The 19,718-nt window shown below is 58.3% G+C and overlaps 7 protein-coding genes across 7 annotated transcripts; 4 read left to right on the top strand and 3 right to left on the bottom strand.

Annotated features, from left to right (window-relative positions):
- The first annotated feature begins 568 nt into the window (after nucleotides 1-568).
- B0H64DRAFT_214752 (uncharacterized protein) lies at nucleotides 569-2,314 on the top strand. The gene is made up of 2 exons (XM_062799480.1): nucleotides 569-1,456; nucleotides 1,523-2,314. The coding sequence occupies exons 1-2, from the start codon at nucleotides 695-697 to the stop codon at nucleotides 2,279-2,281; spliced, it is 1,521 nt and encodes a 506-aa protein (XP_062656993.1). The 5' UTR covers nucleotides 569-694; the 3' UTR covers nucleotides 2,282-2,314.
- A 768-nt stretch (nucleotides 2,315-3,082) lies between these two features.
- On the bottom strand, nucleotides 3,083-6,791 carry B0H64DRAFT_477000 (Rgp1-domain-containing protein). The gene is made up of 2 exons (XM_062808175.1): nucleotides 5,725-6,791; nucleotides 3,083-5,659 (listed from the first exon to the last, which is right to left on the bottom strand). The coding sequence occupies exons 1-2, from the start codon at nucleotides 6,524-6,526 to the stop codon at nucleotides 3,522-3,524; spliced, it is 2,940 nt and encodes a 979-aa protein (XP_062656992.1). The 5' UTR covers nucleotides 6,527-6,791; the 3' UTR covers nucleotides 3,083-3,521.
- Nucleotides 6,792-7,102: 311 nt separating this feature from the next.
- B0H64DRAFT_444730 (uncharacterized protein) lies at nucleotides 7,103-11,822 on the bottom strand (the record flags this gene model as incomplete). Its single annotated transcript, XM_062806804.1, has 6 exons — nucleotides 7,103-8,481; nucleotides 8,532-11,015; nucleotides 11,065-11,320; nucleotides 11,390-11,432; nucleotides 11,484-11,512; nucleotides 11,571-11,822. The coding sequence occupies 6 exons, from the start codon at nucleotides 11,820-11,822 to the stop codon at nucleotides 7,103-7,105; spliced, it is 4,443 nt and encodes a 1,480-aa protein (XP_062656991.1).
- A 945-nt stretch (nucleotides 11,823-12,767) lies between these two features.
- On the top strand, nucleotides 12,768-13,962 carry B0H64DRAFT_376378 (regulator of chromosome condensation 1/beta-lactamase-inhibitor protein II; the record flags this gene model as incomplete). Its single annotated transcript, XM_062802470.1, has 3 exons — nucleotides 12,768-12,918; nucleotides 13,219-13,432; nucleotides 13,524-13,962. 3 exons carry the CDS (start codon nucleotides 12,768-12,770, stop codon nucleotides 13,960-13,962), a joined length of 804 nt encoding a protein of 267 aa, XP_062656990.1.
- A 79-nt stretch (nucleotides 13,963-14,041) lies between these two features.
- Nucleotides 14,042-15,505, bottom strand: B0H64DRAFT_214580 (nucleophile aminohydrolase). The gene is made up of 5 exons (XM_062799478.1): nucleotides 15,289-15,505; nucleotides 15,215-15,234; nucleotides 15,083-15,133; nucleotides 14,302-14,955; nucleotides 14,042-14,239 (listed from the first exon to the last, which is right to left on the bottom strand). Exons 1-5 carry the CDS (start codon nucleotides 15,330-15,332, stop codon nucleotides 14,121-14,123), a joined length of 888 nt encoding a protein of 295 aa, XP_062656989.1. The 5' UTR covers nucleotides 15,333-15,505; the 3' UTR covers nucleotides 14,042-14,120.
- A 331-nt stretch (nucleotides 15,506-15,836) lies between these two features.
- B0H64DRAFT_214601 (uncharacterized protein) lies at nucleotides 15,837-17,167 on the top strand. Its single transcript, XM_062799479.1, has 2 exons — nucleotides 15,837-16,841; nucleotides 16,900-17,167. Exons 1-2 carry the CDS (start codon nucleotides 15,984-15,986, stop codon nucleotides 17,080-17,082), a joined length of 1,041 nt encoding a protein of 346 aa, XP_062656988.1. The 5' UTR covers nucleotides 15,837-15,983; the 3' UTR covers nucleotides 17,083-17,167.
- A 1,230-nt stretch (nucleotides 17,168-18,397) lies between these two features.
- On the top strand, nucleotides 18,398-19,643 carry B0H64DRAFT_214568 (galactosyl transferase GMA12/MNN10 family-domain-containing protein). The gene is made up of 3 exons (XM_062799477.1): nucleotides 18,398-18,823; nucleotides 18,883-19,310; nucleotides 19,383-19,643. Exons 1-3 carry the CDS (start codon nucleotides 18,532-18,534, stop codon nucleotides 19,599-19,601), a joined length of 939 nt encoding a protein of 312 aa, XP_062656987.1. The 5' UTR covers nucleotides 18,398-18,531; the 3' UTR covers nucleotides 19,602-19,643.
- The last annotated feature ends 75 nt before the right edge of the window (nucleotides 19,644-19,718 follow it).

Here is a 19,718-nt window from a genome sequence, read left to right as displayed (position 1 = left end):
GCATAAGCACCCCCGCGCCCATCCGTCTCATGTACCCCGGTACTCCCTCGATTCGGCCGACCCCGGGCATCCGTGCGCTCCCGGCGCCGCCTGGCTCCGGCGCGATCTGCACCAGGCTCCGGGGTGTTGACAAGGCTTGGCTGTGAGGCTCTCAACGGTTATTGCTTTTCTCGTGGTGTTTTATCTGCTCGACGCCTGGCGGGATGCCGGGCCGGGGTCTTCTTGATGGCTGCTCCTGTGGACAGCGCTGGCAGGGACATACTGTCGTGATGGTCAGCCAGTATCAAGGCATGATATGATGGCGTGGGGGGGAGTACCGTCTCTCGTTCACGCTGGTTTCCCCCCCCTTCCCCCTCGATGATCTGCCACTGCTCGGTTGCGAGTTTGTTTCCATGTCTCTGGATCCTCGGATCCTGTGGATGACGAGTAGGGAGAAAGCCATGCAAACATTTCTCTCTTTTACCCTCCCGCTGCCCTCCTCTGTTTGTTTCTTTCCTCTCCCTCTCTCTCTTTTCTCCCGTTTTGGCTAATTCCCATTCCCTCCCTTCCCTCCCTTCCCACACACGTCAGTCCTTCTGGCTGAAAGGATGATCGCCAGGCCCGCCGTCGTTCGTGTTACTCTCCTTCGATTCTGCCGCCGGCGGTAATAGTCAGTTGTTTGGTTATTGGCTTCTTTTATGATCTCTCGCCCGCCATGGCCAGGAAGCCGTTATTATTCCCGCGTCTTTCGCTTCTCTTCTTAATATGCTCGAGCTGTGCTTGGGTTGGTAATGGGGCGGCATACGAGCCGGTTTTGGTGCCAGCACCACCATTTAATGGGAGGGGGGTTGTTGTTGGAGGGGCGGGAGGAGCCGAGCCGGTATGGAGGAGGGCAGCCGGCGAGGTGGATGTCCCACGTCCCCGGTCCCCGCCTGCAGAGCCGGCCCACGCCGTACGGGACGGGTGTCAGGCCATGATCACGCCGCCTCCATCACTATTAGCCCGGCAAGACCAAGGGCAAATTCAGGCGCTCAGCAACCAGCTGGAGCAGGTCAGCGGCCAGTTCCGATCGGTCAGCCAGGCGAGCCAACAAGTGAGCCAGTCCAGCCAGCAGCTCAGCCAGTCGCTACAGCAGGCCACCCAACGGCTCAGCCAGACGGAGCAGCAGCTGGCAAGCGCCCGCCTGCAGCAGGGTAACGCGGAATCCGCCTCGCGATCCATGTCGCAAGCCTCGGCGGAGGCGTCACGTCGGGGAGACGAGGCAAGAGCCAGCGCAGACCGCGCCATCTCGCAGGCGATCCGTTCGGCATCGCAGAGCGCCAACCGTGCCCTGTCCGAGAACATGGCGAGCGTGACTAGCTCGATGGGCGCCAGCTTCTCGAGTGCTCTCCGATTGGCTAGCCAGAGCGCAGCGGATGCGTCCAGGTCGGCGGCAAGCGTGGCACAGAAAGCAGAAGCCGATGCCACGGCTTTGCGGGTAGGTCTTCTACAACTGTACCTAAGATATGAATGACTGGGCATGAAGTGACTAACAAAACCCCAGGACCAAGCCAACACACAAATCCAACAAGCTCAGGGGGCCGCGCTTTCCGTGACGCAAACCGCCTTAGCAGTAGTAGGCGGCATCATCGGCTCATCGCTGCTCACGGGCGTTGTGTTCGTGCTCGTCCTCCGCCGGAAGCGAAACAAGCGCCGCCGACTCGGCGGCGGCGGCGGCGGCGGCGGCGAGGGCATCAGTGGACCCATCGGCTACCCCCAACTCACAGGCACCTCCAACAAAGCCTACTCAGTCTCCTCCGCCAAAAAGGGCTACGCCGCCAGCGACGTCGACAGCCGCAGCAGCACCTACAGCACCGACGACAACGGCTTCCACTTCCCCGCCGACATCAAGAAACCACCAACCGCAGCAACGACCATCCCAAGAAAAGGGGTAACCCCCAGCGGTGTCGGCTACGCAGTCAGCTACTACGGCCCGCGCAAATCCACCACCATCACATCCACCACCACCACCACCGGGGCCCAAAACCCGCCCCCCAAATTCCAGCTCGGCAATCCACCCCCACCAAGGGCAACAACCCAAACTGCAACACAACCCGCCGCAACAACAGCGTCGTCAGCAGGAGGCGGCAAATTCAGCCTCTTCCCCAGCCCCAAGCCCGCCAATCCCGTCTCGCCACCGGCAGCCGCGGCAGCGGGGGCGGCGGCAGGGAACAGGACTTCGAATGGGAGTGTGCCGCCGAGTCTGGACCGGTGGTTGAGGGACGGGACGGATGTGAGTCCGTTTGCGACGCTGAAGGGGTAGTATAGTGTAGTAGTGATAAGGGTTGGGAGGGGGGGGTGGGGTATACGGGGTGGGTGCAATGGTGGTGTTGGTGGGATGTTCGTTATGGGGATGGGCGGTTGAACGTTGATGGTTGTTGGGTAATTGGTCGGGGTGGGTGGTCTGGGCTTTGGGGGATGGCCTTGAGAGAAAGGGAAGTGGGAGGCTGTGTGTCGTGTTTTGTTATATACCCCTTTTCGTTTCACGTATCGGTCGTGATATTATTATAGATAGTAATGATATTTGGGTTAGTAGTGTCGATGAGACTTGCTTAAGATTTAAGTTTGACAAAGCAAAGTGCCTACGCACCCAGCCAGCCGCTCCCAGGCAGCACCCCCGGAGACCGGTCCGCCCCCATCGGCATTGCTGCCGTGATGAGAGGGGGCGGCCCATCGTTCTCGCCCTATGTTCAGTAGCAGCGATAGCAACACACCTCGTTTAAAGGTACCGTCTCCGTAGCACAGGTAACCGCCAACGCCACAGAACAAATACTTCTTCGAAGCCGGCGACAGCCTCAAACTGGCCCGTACGTGTTGGCAGAGCGCAACCCGCACGGACGGCCTGCCGCGTGGACCTGTAAGGACTTTCGGTGTCGATACCCGGTCGAGCCTCGGCTCTTGCGACGCTAATCGGTGACGCTCAGACATAACTAGCTTCGGTGAGCCTCAGATCACTGGACGTTGACAAACGTGCGAAGGCGTCGTGATGGGGCATGCCAACCAGCACCGCCGACCAACGCCTGCTCCCACCGCCACCACCCACCCCCCATCGCTGAACCCCAACCTCTCGGCGCAAGACCCGCCCTTCTCGCCCCTGTATATCCTTGGATCCCCTTCTGGTTGTAAACAGGAGTCCTTGTCATGGCTTGTGGACCAGCTACCACACAGCTGTAACTAATGAAATATCTCTAGGATAAGGGCCTTGGTATCCCCTTTGTTTTCGCTGTCTTGGTTAATAGACATGGAGTCTGTCGCCATTTTTACTACCTCTAGGTAGAATGTTATAATAATACCGCGTCTATAACCGGCTGTTAAGTCTGCGAAGTCCTTGGTAGTTAATATGTCCGCCTCGAACCGGCGTAGACTAGTTAGCTTTAGGTACCTACTCTCAATAGACAGTTGATTTCCGAAAACTTTGTCGGCACCTCCGAGCCACCAGACTAGACAACACACATCGATACACTCCATTCAAGCCCGGCATCTACTCTACCACCATCCACTACTCACACAGGCAACCCCTCATCCATCGCCTCGTCCCTCTCCAGCCTCTCCAACCCATTACACGCCGCGCCATACACCTTCAGCGGCACCGCCACCTCAAAGCTCTCACACATCAGATTCTCCACGCCCACCAGCACCAGCCCACCCCGATCATCCCTCGAGATCTCCTCCAGCAGCGGATGCGTCTGCTGCTGCTGCTGCGCCTTGGCCTCCCTCTCCCGCCGCCTCTCCCCCTCCAACATGCCCTCTCCCTCAGCAGCAGCACGGTCCCCCTCCCCATCCCCACCATCCTCACCACCTTCCCCACCTTCCTCATAAAGCACCTGCGACGACAGCGGCGACGGCGCCGGCGCCGCCGCCTGCACCGGCACGACAAACTCCAACCTAACCTTCCACTCCAGGCCAACACCACTCGTAACAAACTCCGGCGTAGCCGCGACGGGGATAGCAGCGGCAAACACCCAGCGGCGGGCGTAGAGCGCCGCCTCGCTCGCACTGCCCCAGACCTTGCGGGTGACGCGGTTGACGCTGGCCTCGGAGCGCAGGGCCAGGCTGGGGTCGACCTTCTCGGCGGTCTCGAGCGCGGCGTGGACGGCGTAGCACTGCACCTCGGCGCCCTGGAAGTCGACGACGCACGTGACCGTCTCGCCGAGCCGGTAGGCCGGCCGCGTGAGCATGACGACGCCCACGCGGCGGCCGTTGCGCGCGATCTCGAAGCGGTTCGGGGATTGGTTGTGGTTGGGCCCGCCGCCGCTGCCGCCGCCGGCGAAGTTGGAGCGGAGGATCGCGAGGTCGATTGCTTCTTTGGCGGTGGGTGGTGGGACGAAGGGGTGGTGGTCTGAGACTGACATGATCGAGGGCCGGCGGGAGGAGGTCGGGGAGTGGGGGGTTAGGGGGGCGCTCGGGCTTAGGAGACCGCTGGCTTGGTTGGGATTGTGTTGCGGGCGAGAGAGGAGGTCGTCTACGTAGGTGAGGAAAGAGGCCATTGTGGAGGCTGACGATGATGGTGTGGGTGTTGATTTGCCGTTTGTTTTTTGTTGTGTGGCGGTGACGGATTGGACACGGGCCTGGTCCCGCATGAGGATGTATGGAGACATTAGGTCGTGGCCCAGTATCTCGCCGTGGCTGTTGACGCTCCCTAGTACCCGGAAAGGGACGTCCACGGACTTGACCCGCTGCTCCTTGGAGCCGCCGGGCCGTTGGGTGCCTATGACAAGGCTGTATGATATCTTCATTGCCTTCCCGCGATGTGTCGGCGGTAGCCCCTTAGGCAGCTTGAAGGTGTACTCGTACGCCTTGCTCTCGCCAGGGGCTAGCTGTAGATCGACGAATAAGATGGACTGCGGCGTAGAGAGTAGGGGCACCGCTTTCGAGTTGGCAATCCCGCGCATTTCCTTGATGCTGCTAAGCTCACCACCGCCCAATAGCTCGCCAATGGAGCTCGTGATATTGCCCCATCCAAACCCGCGCAGCAACCCACTGTCGCGCTTTGGCGTCTCCAACCCCACGACACCGCCGCCCTGGCCACCAACGACGGCTTTCCGTTTCACCGCCTCGAACGGCCCGATATTAATCAGTGACCCGTCGAGGGTAAAAGATCCTTGGATCTGAGCATAGCCCATCATTAGCGTTTCGGGCAGTCTCGCCGCGCTCGCTGCTAGGCCCGAGGTTCTCCTGTTATGCGGCGGACGGACTTGCGACCGCGGGGGCGGCTGCGTTACATATTCCGAGGCCAATGTTTCGGATGAGTTGTTGCTGAGCGAGTAAAACTCGCCGCTACTCCTCGGCGTCCCGGCTATGCTCATCGTTGACAGCACCCTCGCCGTCGGCGCCACCCCTTGTTCGTTTATCGTCGGAACCAGCTCTCTCGTCCTTATGGGTAGCCCACTCGATGTCGGGCTCGTTGGGTCTTCGTCCGCAAGCCCCCCTACGGTCCCTGGCGTCGTTGGCGAGGGCGACATGGGGAACTTGAACTCGGTGAGTGGGTTTGGTGATACGGGCGATCGGCGGAGGAACTCGGGTCTCGGGGTATCGGGTGCTGTCGCGGTGCCCGGTCGGCGGCCATTAATGCTGCGTTCGGGCGGGTACGATGCGTGGAAAAGGGGCGAGGACTGGGAACTGGACACCTTCGGATGAGTAGCTAGAAAGACGAACGTCAGCATGCCTTCCATTCTCCCCCTTTATAACGCCCAAACCAAAACTCACCCGAACGCGGCCCATTCAAAAACCCACCACGGGGCAATATCTGCAAACTCGACGCCCTCGCATGCCCCCTCGACCGCGGCGGCTTAGGCGACGACGACGCACCAGTCTGCCCATCATCGACCGTGCTCAGCGAGCCAATCGAGACAATCGAAACCGATCTCTTGTGCCTATGCCCATGCCCACTCCCCCTCCCACCATCACCTACACCAGCACCATCCCCAACACTCCCACTCCCACCCCCATTCCTCTGCGCCCGCGAACCACCACCACCACCACCCCCAACCCCAACCCCAGCCCCAGCACCCGGCGCCGGCGACCACGTCACAGACCCTGCCCTCGCCCTCGACGCCGCCGACGGCACCGAAAGCGACAGACTGGAGCGATGGCCGCGCGCACTCGGCGGGGGCGGCGCCAAGCTGCTGCTGCTGCTGCTGCCGCCACCGCCCGAGGAGGAAGTGTGTTGTTTGGCGCGGGCGCCGGGGTGCAGGGGCGAGGGCTGGCGCGGGCCGCGGGAGGAATTGGGCGGGAAGTGGTGGGTGGCTGCGGCGGAGGAGGGTTTTAGGGTTGTTGTTGATGTTGAGGTTGTGGTGGTGGTAGTGGTGGTGGAGGTTGTTGGGGTGGGTAGGCGGGCGACATTCTTGAAGGTGATGGTGCACTTGAGCTCTTCGCCGGCGAAGACGACTTGCTCGTGCCAGTGGACGAAGACGCGGATGTTGCTCGTGTTGTGGTGACTGGCGGGGGTTGTGTGGGTATGGGTGGTGGTGGTGCTGTTGAAAGTATTGCTGGGGCCGTCGAGCGGCATGGTTGTGAAGTTGGGTGATTCCTCCGGTTTGGGGGCGGGTTTGAATGTCGGGGAGCGGAAACAGGGGATCGGGGTTTGGTGTTATAGTCCCTCAAGAAGGAAGGAATTGGTCGCCGGGTTCGTCAGGGCACTCGGTTTAGCATTGCTGATACGTAGCATCTCGCGGCGGAGCGATGCACGGTGTAAAAAGTGTCGAATCCGAGACGAAACGCGGTTCGTGTCCGCAGAGTCGTTGCTTTCTTTCACTGGCAGTTGAGGTTCGGCGGTCGTCAGCGCTGTGGGCCGCGATCGCCCAGATCCTGGCCGCCATGAGCTCACTGGACAGGGGGGCAACGTTAGTCAGGGGATCTTGGCACTCAACACCCTAACCCTGATTCCAGGTTCACCCCCTTTTTGTCTTGTATGCTTGTGCACATGTACCTGCTTGTATCAACTCAGGCTAACGATTGCCGCAAAGATGCCTGGCATTGCCGGCCCTATACTCTATCATCAGATACTACCTGTATCAGCGAGACGTCTAGATAGTCCTACCGTGATCTATCCCTTCCCCCCTCATCACTCTCTCCCCTTTCCCCCTCAATCACTCCCACCCTCCACCACCACCACCCCCTCCCCCTTCCTCCCCCTCAACACCCCACACGCCCCCTCGGCCGCCCTGGTCCTAGCCTCCTCCCGACTCGCCGCCCCCTCCGCCCTCCCCAAAACCACCCCACCCACGGCCACCTCACACCTAAACACCCTCTCCCCCTCAGCCACCCCCTCCCCGACCTGCGCCTCGACCACATACTCCACCTTATCACTCACCGCCAGCACACCCAACTCCTCCTTCGGATGCATCAGATGCACCCCATCACTCACAAGCCGACACATAAGCGGGAGGATACCCAGCCGATCAACAACCGCCTCGCAGGCGGCCAGGTCGCCCGAGTCGACCCACACGGCGCCGAGCAGGCTCTCGAAGACGTCCGAGTAGAACTTCTGCGCCTGCAGCCGGCAGAGCAGCGACCACGGGTAGCTGGCGCCGCGCCACAGCGCCTCGAGGATCTCGTCGCGCATGGCGGCGTGGTGGAGCGCGGTCGCGCGCTGGATGAGACCCATGTCCGGGGAGGCGTGGCGCAGGAAGGTCCAGAGGGGGAGGGTTGTTTTGGAGGGGGTTAGGTGCACGTCGGGTTTGTTGTTGTTGGTGGTGGTGGTGGTGTTGGTGGAGGTGGTGTTGGTGCCGCCGTCTTCGTCGTCGTTGTTGTTGTTGTTGTTGTTGTTGTTGTTGTCCGTTGTGACGGTGACCTCGACGCAGTCTTCGGTGATGGCCCACTCCATGACCAGGAAGCCGAGGATGTCGGCGTTGACGAGGGCCGAGCGGAGGAGGTGGAGGGCCGAGTTTTCGAGTGGCGCGGGGTGGGAAATGGCAAAGAGCTTGTTGACGACGACGTAGTCTAGGATAGCGTCGCCAAGGAACTCGAGGCGGTCGAGCGAGGCGCGGATGCCGGGCCCGTTGCAGGACGGATGTGTCATGGCTTCGACGAGGAGTGCCTTTTTGGTGAAGTTGTACCCGATCAGTGACTCTAGCTGACGCATGGTCCTAGGGAGAGATTCGCCGTCCGGTGCCTCGTTGTATAGAATTTCTCGGCCGTCCTCGATGCTGCTCCACTCAACCTCGGGGAGGAACAGGGACATGCAGGCGAGGGCGTTGGGGATGCCGCCGCTTACGAAGGAGGTGCCGATCAGAGCCTCGACCACATCGGCGATGATCTTAGTCGAGAGCCTCCTTGTTTCGGTTGCGGACGGCGGGTTCTCGAGAAGGTCCTCGACGTACGTCGGTCGCCATTTGTGAAGGCTGAAGGCTTTGTGGATAATGTACCGGTCCAGGCCAAAGTCGACGGCGGCACGGAACAGCCTCGAGTTTGACACAATCTTGTCTTTCAAGGGCGACAAACACCCCTCCGGAAATTTCAGGTCTGCCGGTATGTCAGCTCAGGGCGGGCGCGCAGACGAGGTCGGAACTTACACTTGGCTGAACAATTAATAGTTGTACAGAACTTGAGGATCGAATCTCCGAGGAACTCTATCCGCTCGTAGTCAGTCGGGCCTCTAGCCGCGCTGGCGGTGATCGCGGTGACAACAAGTGACAAGTCTGTGATGCCCGTTTGTTCTAAGCGGGACTCCAGAAGGTCCTTGGCCACAAGATGAGTCTCGAGCGCATGAGTGATGGCGGGGACCATCATGCCAATATGAGCATAGATCGCCGGCACACTATCAACTCGGACTTGATCCGCAGGCAGAACCCTCGGGTAGGGCTTGCTACTTGGGTTCGGTGCTGCGTTCTGATGCAGCGGCCGGAAGGCGCCCGATTTCTTGGGCCATCCTTTAACGGCCACGTATGCGCTATCTTCGGGGGCGTCTTCAAAACCCCGGTAAGGCTTCCCTATTAGCTCCGCCGCAGGTTTGGTGGGAATCCAGCCCAAGTAGAAGTAAGGGTGGTTCTGATTGGTAAGATCCCGGACCAGATAAGTAGAGGACTTCTTGCTCATCAGTTCGGCGCTCATCACCTCGGAGGCCATATCCTCAAGGCGTACGTTGCGGTCCAGGCAAGTAAACCGAACAGGAAGCCGTTTCTCCGCAACCTGCCATCTGTGCCCGAAGGCCATGGAAAACAAGGTAGACGTGTGATCGGCCTGGCTCTCGACTGTCACGCTTGACATGGGCGTATCGGAGTCCATCCTGATGAGCCACGATGATGTATGACTCCAGTATAAATTGAATGGCTCCATGGTAGGGATCGTCACGGGGAGTGCTAGCTCAAGCTCGGCACGAGCTGACTCGTCGTGCCTCGAGACCGTCACCCTCCTTCGAGAAACTGGTACACCGTCTTGCCACGCTTGGGCCACTAGCGGCCAAGGGTTGAACTGCTCCCTGACCGTGGCTAGGCCAGCGCGCTGCTCAACATCCTTTAACAAGTCGGTCTCTCTGATGGGCAGCAGGTTGCGGTTTACCAGCCCAACCTCGTACAGCTTGGCGTATGCCTGGAATGCGGCATCTTTGCAAGCATTCGCCTCCGAGGTCCAGGCTTGGAGACTCTCGAAGCATCGCAGTTCGGGAGCAAGTGAGACTGGTAGATGGACAGTGGCCTTCCGCAGGCCAGGCTGGTGGGCATCAATCGGGTTCCCCACTATGTCGTGGACGACGTAAAATGGACTCCAGTCGACAAACTTGCGCGTCGAGAGGGTGGCGCAGAAGTGTTCGAGGTGTGACTTGGCATCGAGAATGGTGATCTGAGCGCCCGTCTCCTGGGATCTCAGGACGGGGTAATCCAAGTCTTCAATGTTTTCGATTTCCTCGAGCCGCTTGTTCTCGCGCATGTCGTCTTCATACTTGCGTTTCATCTCCTTCTCCAGGTCTTGCCATCCCTGTGACGAGCCGTCTGATTCATCCTCGACGAGGAGATACAGCTGAGACTCAGACATTCGTGCTCGACCCCGGCGCTGGATGAAGGATTTGAGGTTGTCCGGTTTGTCAAAACAGATGACGAGGTTGCACGCTGGCACGTCAATTCCCTCTTCGAGCACGCTTGTTGCCACCAGGAGGTTCGTCGTCCCTCTCCGAAACGCCAGAAGCGAGAGCAAGTATTCCTTTTGGCTCAAGTCCAAGAAGTCCTGTCTTCTCCCGGGTACTCTCGAGGTGCCTACCATGGAGCCCACTCGGTAGCGGTGCGAGGTTTTGGGGTGGACGGTGAGGATGTGTGACAAGACGGCGACAGTCGCCCTCTCCTTGACAAAAACGATCCCAAACGGCTTTCCTTGATGGGACCCGAGAGCGTCGAGCAAAGCTTGCACCTTGGGCGAGAGAGCTGTCGGGATCTCAGCGGGCGGCTGAGCGTCCACCTTTAGGAACGCTTCGACAAGATATTTCCGTTCTTGTTCTGCAAGATTGTCGTTGGAATGGCTGGGGGTTGCTGGGTCTTTGGTAAAGGCAGAAATGACCCTATGGATATAGTAATCCGCAGCCCAGGGGCCACATGACTTGCAGATATCCAAGGCTCCTCTACAGAAGGACTCCATCTGCGATCTGCAGTATGTCTGCTTGGTTAAGAGAACCTTCTTGAGCCTTGCCCGACTCCGTGGTGTATTGTCGGTCAACAAATGCCGGACGTATGGATCCTGTCGCATGTCGAGCTCTAGGTAGGCGCTTTTCAGTCTCGCCATGGTCGGGGTGGGCGCAGCGTCGGCCTCGGAGTCGAGCATGGCTCCGTACGCAGTGGCCTTCATCTCGGGACGATTGACTTGGGCCATGAGCTCGTCTCGGTGTTTGCTCGGCGTCTTACAGACGGCATCCAAGGTCTGCTCAAGGACTTCCAGGTCGCCTAGGTTAGATCTCATGAGAGGACTCGCTGTGAGGCCCAGGATGTGGGGAACAGCGAGCCCTTTCGCCTTGCTGGGGACATAGTGCTCCTTCATGAGCCTTGCGATCGGATTCCTTCCCTTGGAGTTGTGGGCTAATAGCGTCAGACATGGCAATAGTCGGCTAGAGTAGGAATTGCCCACCTTCGTCTATTACAACAAGCCCAAGAGAAGAAAGTGGGATGAGAGCGTGGGCTACAGCGTCGAACAAAATCTGATAGGTTGAGACGACGATGCGGGTGTTGAGGAGGACGGCATCCCAGACGCCAGGCATAGTCGACCACGCATCCACGCTGTCGGACCCAAGGATCAGTTTGGACTGGACTCCTGGAATTTGAGCTCGAATTGCCTCGAATTGCTGTTCGGCCAGGGATACTGTTGGGGCCAAGAACCAAGCAATCTGGATAGGTAGGTGGGTAGTTGTTAACTCAGATTCGGCGGCATTCATAATAAGTGAGCTTGGACTGACCTTGTCGCTCTGTTCCATCTCTATTTTAATTCGAAGGATGGCACTTGCCTGCCTATCAGTACGATTCTATTAGGTAGTGCTTGCTACCACTTACACCTGGGTCTTTCCACTTCCAGTGTCCATCTTGAAGAGATATGTTAGCGAAATGGCCGAGTCTCTGTTTCCGAGGGGCAAAGCATACCGCGACAATGATGTTCTGCTTCAGGCTCTCCTCGAGCATCTCGAGTTGATAGGCCCTCGCAGTCATGGTCACTACCACTGGGGGTTCGTCGTCTGGGGTGGTGCTGCGAGGGCTATCTCTGGGTTCCGAGCGGACATCGTCCGAGACGTTGCTGCCGTCAGACGACAGGACGGTGTCCGATTCATTAATAGGCTTATGGAAGGGCTCATCGTCCGGCTCCGAGGAGCTCGAGCTGCCGTGGTCGGAGGCCATGGTCGTCATCCGGCCAAGAATGCCTTAGGTGCTACCCGGGTATCTTCAAGGCCACGAGGCAGTTGCGCGGCTAGATTCTGTATAGGTTAGCTGGGAGGAGTCAAGGCTGACCATAGGTACCTACCTGGGTAGGTAAGGTAGGTAGTTCTTGGCTGACTATGACGCGGCAGATACTCCCGACTCTGGTGATGACCGGGGTTCACTTAGCGGGGGTGTCTCCCGCTCGGAGTACTTACACAACAAGTACCACAAAATGAGCGGTCAAACCGGTCAAACAATGCAAAAGTAGGTACATACACCGGCCCAAGACATTTCAGCCTACTTTTTTTTGGTTGATTTTTCACAAACGTTGCTCTTTTCCTCACCAAGTAGAGGACGCAGTGGTGCTGGTGGCCTGATTTTAAGTTGGGTCGAGATGATGCTTGTAATGTGAGGCCCACCATTGCTTGGGACTACCTGGAGGAATGTCTCGAAGCTACCTCCGTACCACGAAACCGGATGAGATGAATTTTTTTTTTAGAGCCTTGCCCAAACTCTTCGTCTCAACTCAGATGTTTGTCAACTGTACATACCTAGTTAGACCCGCTGTGGTGAAAATTTGCGAGCTGTGTGTAACCGCGAGTAACGCATCTCGAGGAGTTGGTCTGCCTCGATTCTGCCCAAAAGGGTAATCACCACGGCTCCCGGGGCAGCGCCGCCGACTTTCGGCTGAGATTGCGGGCTTCGGCGTGGTATCAAACGGCAGTTGAATGCATCTTCCCGGGTTCTGGTGCGGCATTCCGTCGAATGCGGGGCCATTTTAGGTTGGACTCGTGGGACTCGTCATCTTCTCCTCGTTGTCCCCAGCTGCACCTGCCTTTTCAGGCGCTTCTACCACGGACCAGATCGTTCTTGAATCTTTTCGACCTTGACACTTTGCCCACTTGGGCAAAGACCCCAACAACTATGGTGTTGTACGCAACCGGGTTTAATGCCTGGAACCAATTGCAATTCGAAACTCCTGGTGTCGACGAGCCCGATGACATCTCGTCCTTCACTTGCGTGTTGCAAGGGGACGATGATGACTGCATTCGCCCTTTTTTCTCATACACTCGAGGTGAGTGAGTCATAACTGCATGTATGATGGGGAATTGGAGACAACCATCACCAAGTCAGCGGCGGCTGATCGTGACCTATGGGATGGGCATCTAGTAAATCTCAAAAATGGTGCATATCGAGTAGCTGGCATGGTACCAAAAAGCCACGAGAGATTACGCACAGCTGATGACTCCGAACGGATCTACACAAATTTCGTCGAAGCATCCAACGGTGTCGTAGTAGGTAACGTAGCGACCATTTACCCATCAACGACCAGGGTCCAGTATCACTTACACCAAGCAACCTTGATCGCCACCAGCCCATGACGGCAAGGACACCTTCAACCAATACCCCTCCATCAACGCCCTGCTCTCCAACAACGACCAACCTCACCGCTTTTCCGACTTCCCCAACATAACCCAGCTGGTTGCCTACGAAGCCGGCTTCGCGGCCCTCTCATCAACGGGCAACGTCTGGACATGGGGTGACGAGCGGTACACGGCCTGCCTGGGCAGAGAGCCAACCGCTTCCAGGTATGGACATGGACATCCATACTCACGTCACACTCAACCCACCTACCCCCCCAGCACCCCACAGACACTAATATCACCACGCGGGCACCAGCCCCGCAGAAAGGCCCGGCCTCGTCAGCGACCTGGACGACCTGCCCACCGGGCCCATCACCAAGATCGCGGCAGGCGGTTACGTTCTGGCCGCACTGACGGCGGGGAACGACCTCTACTGCTGGGGCCACGCGGGGCGTTCCACCATGCTGGACGATCTCTCAGACGACCCGAATCCCGTGGTGATCGACGACAAGGACATCCTCGACGTCGCGGTAGGGGAAAGCCACATGCTCGTGCTGACCACCGACGCGGAGGTGTACGTGGTTGGCGACAACACGAACGGGCAGCTCGGTTTGCCGGGGACAGACTCCACCACAAGCTGGACGCGCATCGACTTGGCCTCCGTACTCGGCGCGGGGGAGACCGTCACGGGTGTGGTAGCGGGGCCGAGGAACTCGTTCTTGATCGCCCAGCGACAGTCCGGAGAATGCCAGTGAAAAATAAGCCTAGCTCCGGGTTGTTCTCTTCTCTCTATCACGTTTTCGTGACCCTGTCGTCTAGTGTACAGTGAAGGTTTGTCCCCGCAGAGAAAGGACCCCGGAAACCGATCCTCATCATTTCATCCACCCATCCCGTCAGAACGCCATGCTCCAAATCATAGATTCGTAAGGTAGTCCTCGATCTCCTGCGGCGTGAGCTTCCGGAAGCGGGGGCCTACCGCCCCCTCCACGCCCTCTACGCCGAGGAGATGGTCTGCGGGGGCGCCGACGATGCCTAGGTCATGTCAGAACTAACGATTTCTCTCGGGGGAACTATGACGCAAAGGTCAAACTTACCGATCTCGATCGTCTCCCCGTTCATCTCTCCCTCAATCGTCTCCTTGAGCGTCAGCAGCGCGATGTGTACCGCATCCTCCAGCTCCAACCCCTCAGTGTACCTCTTCTCGAGGAACGTCTTCGCCGTGGTGGCGCTCTTGCCGATGGCAGTGGCCTTCCACGGGAAATAACTCCCGCTAGGGTCGACCTGGTACAGCATGGGCCCGCCCTTGAGGATGCCGCCGGTCTTATCGCTCAGCTTGCTACCCTCCCCCTCCTCCTCGCCCTGCCCCGCACCCACACCCGCGCCGGCCGCCGCCTGCTTGGCCAGCTTGGCCTTCTCGAGCTCCTCCTCCGGCAGGACGCCCTCGTCCCAGCCGGCGACCAGCAGGCTGACGCCGTAGGGCCGCACGCCGCCGGACTGGGTGGCCTCCTGCATGACGCGCGCCACGTCCTGCACCAGGATCCGCGTCGGCGGGTACTCGTTGTAGATGCGCTTGTACCCCGTGTGCGACACCTTGCGCGCCCGGTCCACCAGCACCCGGTAGTCGGGCCCCATGCCGCTGTACACCATGCCGATGTTGGGCGTGATGAGGCTGATCTTGGCGAGCGAGGAGGGGTCGGCGAGCGGGGAGGACGACTTCTTTTCCGTGGCGAGGACGATGCCGTTGGTGGCTGTTTCGGATTCAAATCACAATGTCAGTGGGTGGTGGTGTTTGGTTGCGCGCTGAAGGGGGGGGGAATAGGTAGATTGGGGAGGGGTCCCGGGCGAGGTCATTGAGGTGGGGGAGGGGGGACGGACCCTTGATGCCCAGGGCTGTTACGCCTTGGTTGACCGCGTTGAGCGCATACTCTGTGCGGCTGTTAGAAACGACATTCGTTATGCTAGCTGGAAGCTATTGCAAGCGTCGGAGCGGGAAAGTGGGCGACCGACCGATCTGAACCAGCTTGCCGCTGTCGGGTTGTTAGCATCACCATTTACACTGTAGCCTGGGGTGGTTAGCTTACCTGGGCGAGAATGTTGTGAGAGAGAATGAGTATCTGTCCGCCATGATGCCGGTCTGGAAGGCTCAAGATGGGTTGCAGGTTGATAATCGTACGTTGTCTTGCTGTACTTCTCGAGTTGGCGTTGCAAGTCAAGGCTGCTGTTGTTCGCAACCAGCAACCAGGCACAGCGTTGTTGCGCGTCGATGGCCAGGCCTCAGCGCTGAGAGAGCTTGGGCCAACCCGCTGATTGATGGAGCTGCTGATTCGCCCAGTCGCCGATGTGGTGGGGGTGTGTCCCGCCAGGCTGACCCGCTCCCAGGTCTAACCGCAAAGAGGAAGCGGGCTTGAAACTGAAAAAGCTGTCAGTTTTTTGAAACTCTTTTTCATTTCCAAACCTCAGCCTGTCACCGTTTGGCTTTGTGATGAAACCGACCCAAGCCCGTTCTTTATTGACGGATGTGCTATAATTGGGAGGCTCAAGGAGGTAAGGCTTAGCGGGAGGCTCATTGCGCAGGAACGCTCGACCTTGCGCACAGAGAGCAGTTTGACCAAACCAGCTGGCGCGGCCTGACACCTGTCATATTCGGTGACTTTCCAAGCTCCCAAGCTTAATCCTATATTCGATGGCTCATTTCCGCGCCAAGTGAAGCATTTCACTTACCTCACTACTTACTTAAACCCCAGACATATAACACCCACAGCACTCCGATTTCACAATGGCCTCTTCATCGTTCGAACCGCGGTGGGACTGGTCCTCTACAATGGACAAACCGGATGGCAATGACACGGCCGACGCGCCGACGCCTCCCACAGCAGAGGAGCCCGGCCAGGCATCCGGGGCTGCCGGCACCTCGGACACTCCAGCACCGGATCCAACTCCCACACCAAAGCAACGGCGCTACCTTCCGCGGACCTGCCGCATCTGCCTCGAGGTGGTCAATCCCACGACCGAGATTGACGAGTCGTTCGCAGGCCGGGTCTTCTCCAACAAAACCCGCGTGCGCTACGTCTCGGAGGACCCGGAGCTCGGCCGCCTCATCAGCCCTTGCACATGCAAAGGCTCGCAGAGGTATGTCCACGAAGGGTGCCTGCAGGCCTGGAGGAACGCATCCCCTCTCTCGGACCGGAACTTCTGGCGGTGCCCGACCTGTCATTTCGAGTACCGCCTCCAACGCCTACGATGGGGCCGTTGGCTCTCGAGCCGGCTCCTTCGGGTCAACCTGACCCTCTTCATCCTGGTGGCTACCATCTTCCTTCTGGGGTTTATCGCCGATCCGATCCTTGGTTTCTGGGATGATCCGTTTGGTAGCATCGTCGGGAGTCTTATGGACATCGAGTTTGAGGAGCCGATACTGGCGGATGATGGGCCGAGCACCTGGGGCGGTCACTTTCTAAGAGGGTTTCTTTCTCTGGGAATTCTGGGGTTTTTGAAGACCATGTTCTTCATGTCACCGTTCAATTGGATCAACCTACGGTTTGGAGGCGCGGCTCGTCGGAGACGGGGCGCCGGGAGGGACAGAATGGAGCAGATCAACTGGGGTCTTGTTGTTATTGGAGTGCTGACGTTCTTGGGGGTGAGTACCTTTTCTCAGCTTTCTCGATGGTGTTGATGGTGTACTGACAGTGCTAAAGGCAACGTGGAAGTTCGTCAATCATCTTATGGCCAAGACCCTTGAGAATGCCAGGGACCGGGTCGTCGACGTCCAGGAGGACGAGCCGGACGAAGACGAAGTGGATGATGATGTTGTACCTGATGCCGCACCTGATGACACGGCGCCCGACGCGGCGACCGACGAGTCGAGAAAGGATAAGTAGTATGTAATTTTGGGCAGCGTGTACTGATAGCATTATTCTTCTTCAACGGCGATAGATATTCCAACCTCGCAATGCCGCCGAGTGTCCCCTCCCCTACGTTGCCCTACTGCACACTCTTAAGTTGCCACAGCTGCGCCTCCGTGCCGTTGCAACTAGTCTGTGTGCAGAGATGAAGCTTCGCTGCCGCCCTGAGAACGGGGCGTCTTGTCCCGTTCTCGCCGTGGTCAGGCGCGAATGCGTGAACCCGTGCCTACAATCGGGGGCTTCTCGGAGTTCCCCGAATTTATCTCTGCTTCCTCGGCGTTTCTTGCCACTTTTAGAAGGGTTGCTGCGAGGCTGGGTTAATACATGTATGTTTTTGGTGAGGGAGTGCTACAACTTGAACTATGGTTGTTTCTGATAGCAAATTATACACTTTGATCACCCTCGACATTAGTTCGGTTTTGGAAGGGACCGGATTCAACCTGACTTAGGTGGCAATGTCGAGCCGGGTCAGTCGATCGAGTTCGGACGAAAGCTCCGAGTGATGTAGAAGTTCCGCATCTTCAATTCCGTCGAATCCCCTAGTAGCCTTGCGGTAAAAGGAGGAGCTTGACGCCACCCAGCCTAATGAGACGTTGGCCCGGCTTTCCACCAGGAGGTCGTGGGTTCAACGGGTGCTGATGTAGCAAAAACAGCGTCAGGGTTTTCGTAGCCGACTACCGCCTTGGTACTCCCAACCAATGGAGCTAGTCGGTGAGCTTTTTGGAATTGTTTTTTCTTTCTTTAGAAAGAATAACTACCTTCATTCTTTTCTTGTTGCTCTTTTTGTTCGTCCAGTCTGATGAAGCTATTCACAACCATGACTGATTGTTGGCTAGGGTTAGGGGTAGTGCAGCAGCAAGTGAGCAGGCATTACGATAAGCCAATCGCCAACCCCAATATCCCGGCACCCATCCACATCCCCTGCCAGAAGTTCTGTTATCGCATTTGGAACTCCGGAAGGCCACCGGTTTTCGTGATGGTTTCCCCTTGGCAACCTCAAAGTCCAGTCTCTCTCTGCTTGGCGTTTGAGGTAGCCCGAAGGCAATCTGCTGGACGAACCCACTCAAACTCACCAATGTCCTGATTTCAACTTTTGTGCGACCGGACTGCGAGCGCTTCAAGTCATCCCTGACAAGAAAACCACGGCGCCTGGGCATCTCTCGATCCTCAACATCGTCTCCTCAGAAATTGAGAGAGCACCCGCCACGCCCTTTGCTCAACATTCAGTAACTTCCGCGAATAATCCTACACGAAACGCCACATTCTCTACCTCGAGTGTTTCGACGGCTTTCGACGGCGCCCCCGACGACGTAACGACACGCAGCATCCCGCATCTGGCGCTTCCACGAACAGACGGATCGATCCCCGTCGCATTGGTCTCGATCTCGGCCTAGGGACCACTCCCCGGGCCTCCCGTCGCCCGCGATGCATTTCGCACTCCCCCCACGAAAAACGTCGCAGCCTCCGCCCTACCTCCCGCGCACATCACGATTGCCCGGCCTGCGGAGGACGCGCCTCAAGGTCATTGCGCTTGGCGGGCTCTTCTTCCTCGCCCTCCTATACTTCGCCACCCGACCGAGTAGCCGATATGCGGCGGTGCGAGCACCAAAGGGCGACCCGCCCGTGGTGCTGGTGACGGTGTTGGATGCGAGCAAGTATAGCGGGGTGTATCTGGAGACGGTGAAGCAGAATAGGCTGAAGTATGCCGAGAAGCACGGTATGCTAGCCACCGGGAGATAATGGATGGATGAACACGCGGTCTGACGGGCAACATAGGCTACAAAACCCTCCTCGCAAGGATCGGCGACTACGACCTAGGCGGCTCGCCCTTCTCCTGGATGGCCATTTTCGCCATGCGCGACGCGCTGACCAAATACCCAGACTGCCACTACGTCTGGTTCCTCGATGCGAGCAGCTTTATCATGAACCCGAAGCTGAAGATAGAGGACCACGTTATGCAGCCGGCCAAGTTGGACGAGCTGATGAAGAAGGACTATCCCGTGGTTCCGCCGGACAGTATCATTAAGACGTTCAGCCATTTGAAAGGGCAGGACGTGGACTTTGTGATCACGCAGGACAAGGACGGGCTGTCGTCGGCTAGCTACATCGTGCGCAACGGCGACTGGGCGCGCTTCTTTCTCGAGACGTGGTTCAGCCCGCTTTATCGGAGCTACGATTTCCAGAAGGCAGAGACGCATGCTTTGGTGCGTCCCCAACAAACAAAACGCTGCCCCTTTTGTAATATGCACGTTTATGCTAACCTTGTGTGCCTGTAGGAACACATGGTGCAGTGGCACCCGACCATCCTCTCCCGCATGGCCATCGTTGACCAGCGCCTCATCAACTCCTACGTCAAGGGCGGCAAGGATGAAGAGTACAAGGACGGGGATCTGGTCATCAGATTCCCCGAGTGTACAGCCACCGGGCCGCAGGCGTGCGAGAAAGAGTCTCAGGTGTTTGCGCAGGCGTGGCGGAGGGTGTTTGCCAGCACATGATGGCTCGAACTTGGTGGATGATAGCTTTGGCGTCGGCAACAATACTACGGCCAAATTATCTCCGGCTAGAGAGATTGTTGGCATCAGATGCTAGCTATCCTCCTTATCTGCTTCCTT

Source organism: Chaetomium fimeti, assembly GCF_033439085.1.
Source record: "Chaetomium fimeti strain CBS 168.71 chromosome Unknown B0H64scaffold_6, whole genome shotgun sequence".
Lineage (NCBI taxonomy): Eukaryota > Fungi > Ascomycota > Sordariomycetes > Sordariales > Chaetomiaceae > Chaetomium > Chaetomium fimeti.
Note: the sequence above shows the minus strand (reverse complement) of the source record. Positions and strands in the feature narration are given on the sequence as shown.

Excerpts from the sequence above, each read along its gene's own strand:
- B0H64DRAFT_214580 (XM_062799478.1), bottom strand. The coding sequence starts at position 15,332 with ATGGCGGACAGATACTCATTCTCTCTCACAACATTCTCGCCCAG. Across the intron at positions 15,235-15,288 it reads CTCACAACATTCTCGCCCAG|CGGCAAGCTGGTTCAGATCG; the intron begins GTAAGCTAACCA and ends ACAACCCGACAG. Across the intron at positions 14,240-14,301 it reads CGGGGAGACGATCGAGATCG|GCATCGTCGGCGCCCCCGCA; the intron begins GTAAGTTTGACC and ends GACATGACCTAG.
- B0H64DRAFT_477000 (XM_062808175.1), bottom strand. The coding sequence starts at position 6,526 with ATGCCGCTCGACGGCCCCAGCAATACTTTCAACAGCACCACCACCACC. Across the intron at positions 5,660-5,724 it reads TTTGAATGGGCCGCGTTCGG|CTACTCATCCGAAGGTGTCC; the intron begins GTGAGTTTTGGT and ends TCGTCTTTCTAG.
- B0H64DRAFT_214752 (XM_062799480.1), top strand. The coding sequence starts at position 695 with ATGGCCAGGAAGCCGTTATTATTCCCGCGTCTTTCGCTTCTCTTCTTA. Across the intron at positions 1,457-1,522 it reads CCGATGCCACGGCTTTGCGG|GACCAAGCCAACACACAAAT; the intron begins GTAGGTCTTCTA and ends ACAAAACCCCAG.
- B0H64DRAFT_214568 (XM_062799477.1), top strand. The coding sequence starts at position 18,532 with ATGCATTTCGCACTCCCCCCACGAAAAACGTCGCAGCCTCCGCCCTAC. Across the intron at positions 18,824-18,882 it reads GAAGTATGCCGAGAAGCACG|GCTACAAAACCCTCCTCGCA; the intron begins GTATGCTAGCCA and ends CGGGCAACATAG. Across the intron at positions 19,311-19,382 it reads AGGCAGAGACGCATGCTTTG|GAACACATGGTGCAGTGGCA; the intron begins GTGCGTCCCCAA and ends GTGTGCCTGTAG.
- B0H64DRAFT_214601 (XM_062799479.1), top strand. The coding sequence starts at position 15,984 with ATGGCCTCTTCATCGTTCGAACCGCGGTGGGACTGGTCCTCTACAATG. Across the intron at positions 16,842-16,899 it reads GAGTGCTGACGTTCTTGGGG|GCAACGTGGAAGTTCGTCAA; the intron begins GTGAGTACCTTT and ends ACAGTGCTAAAG.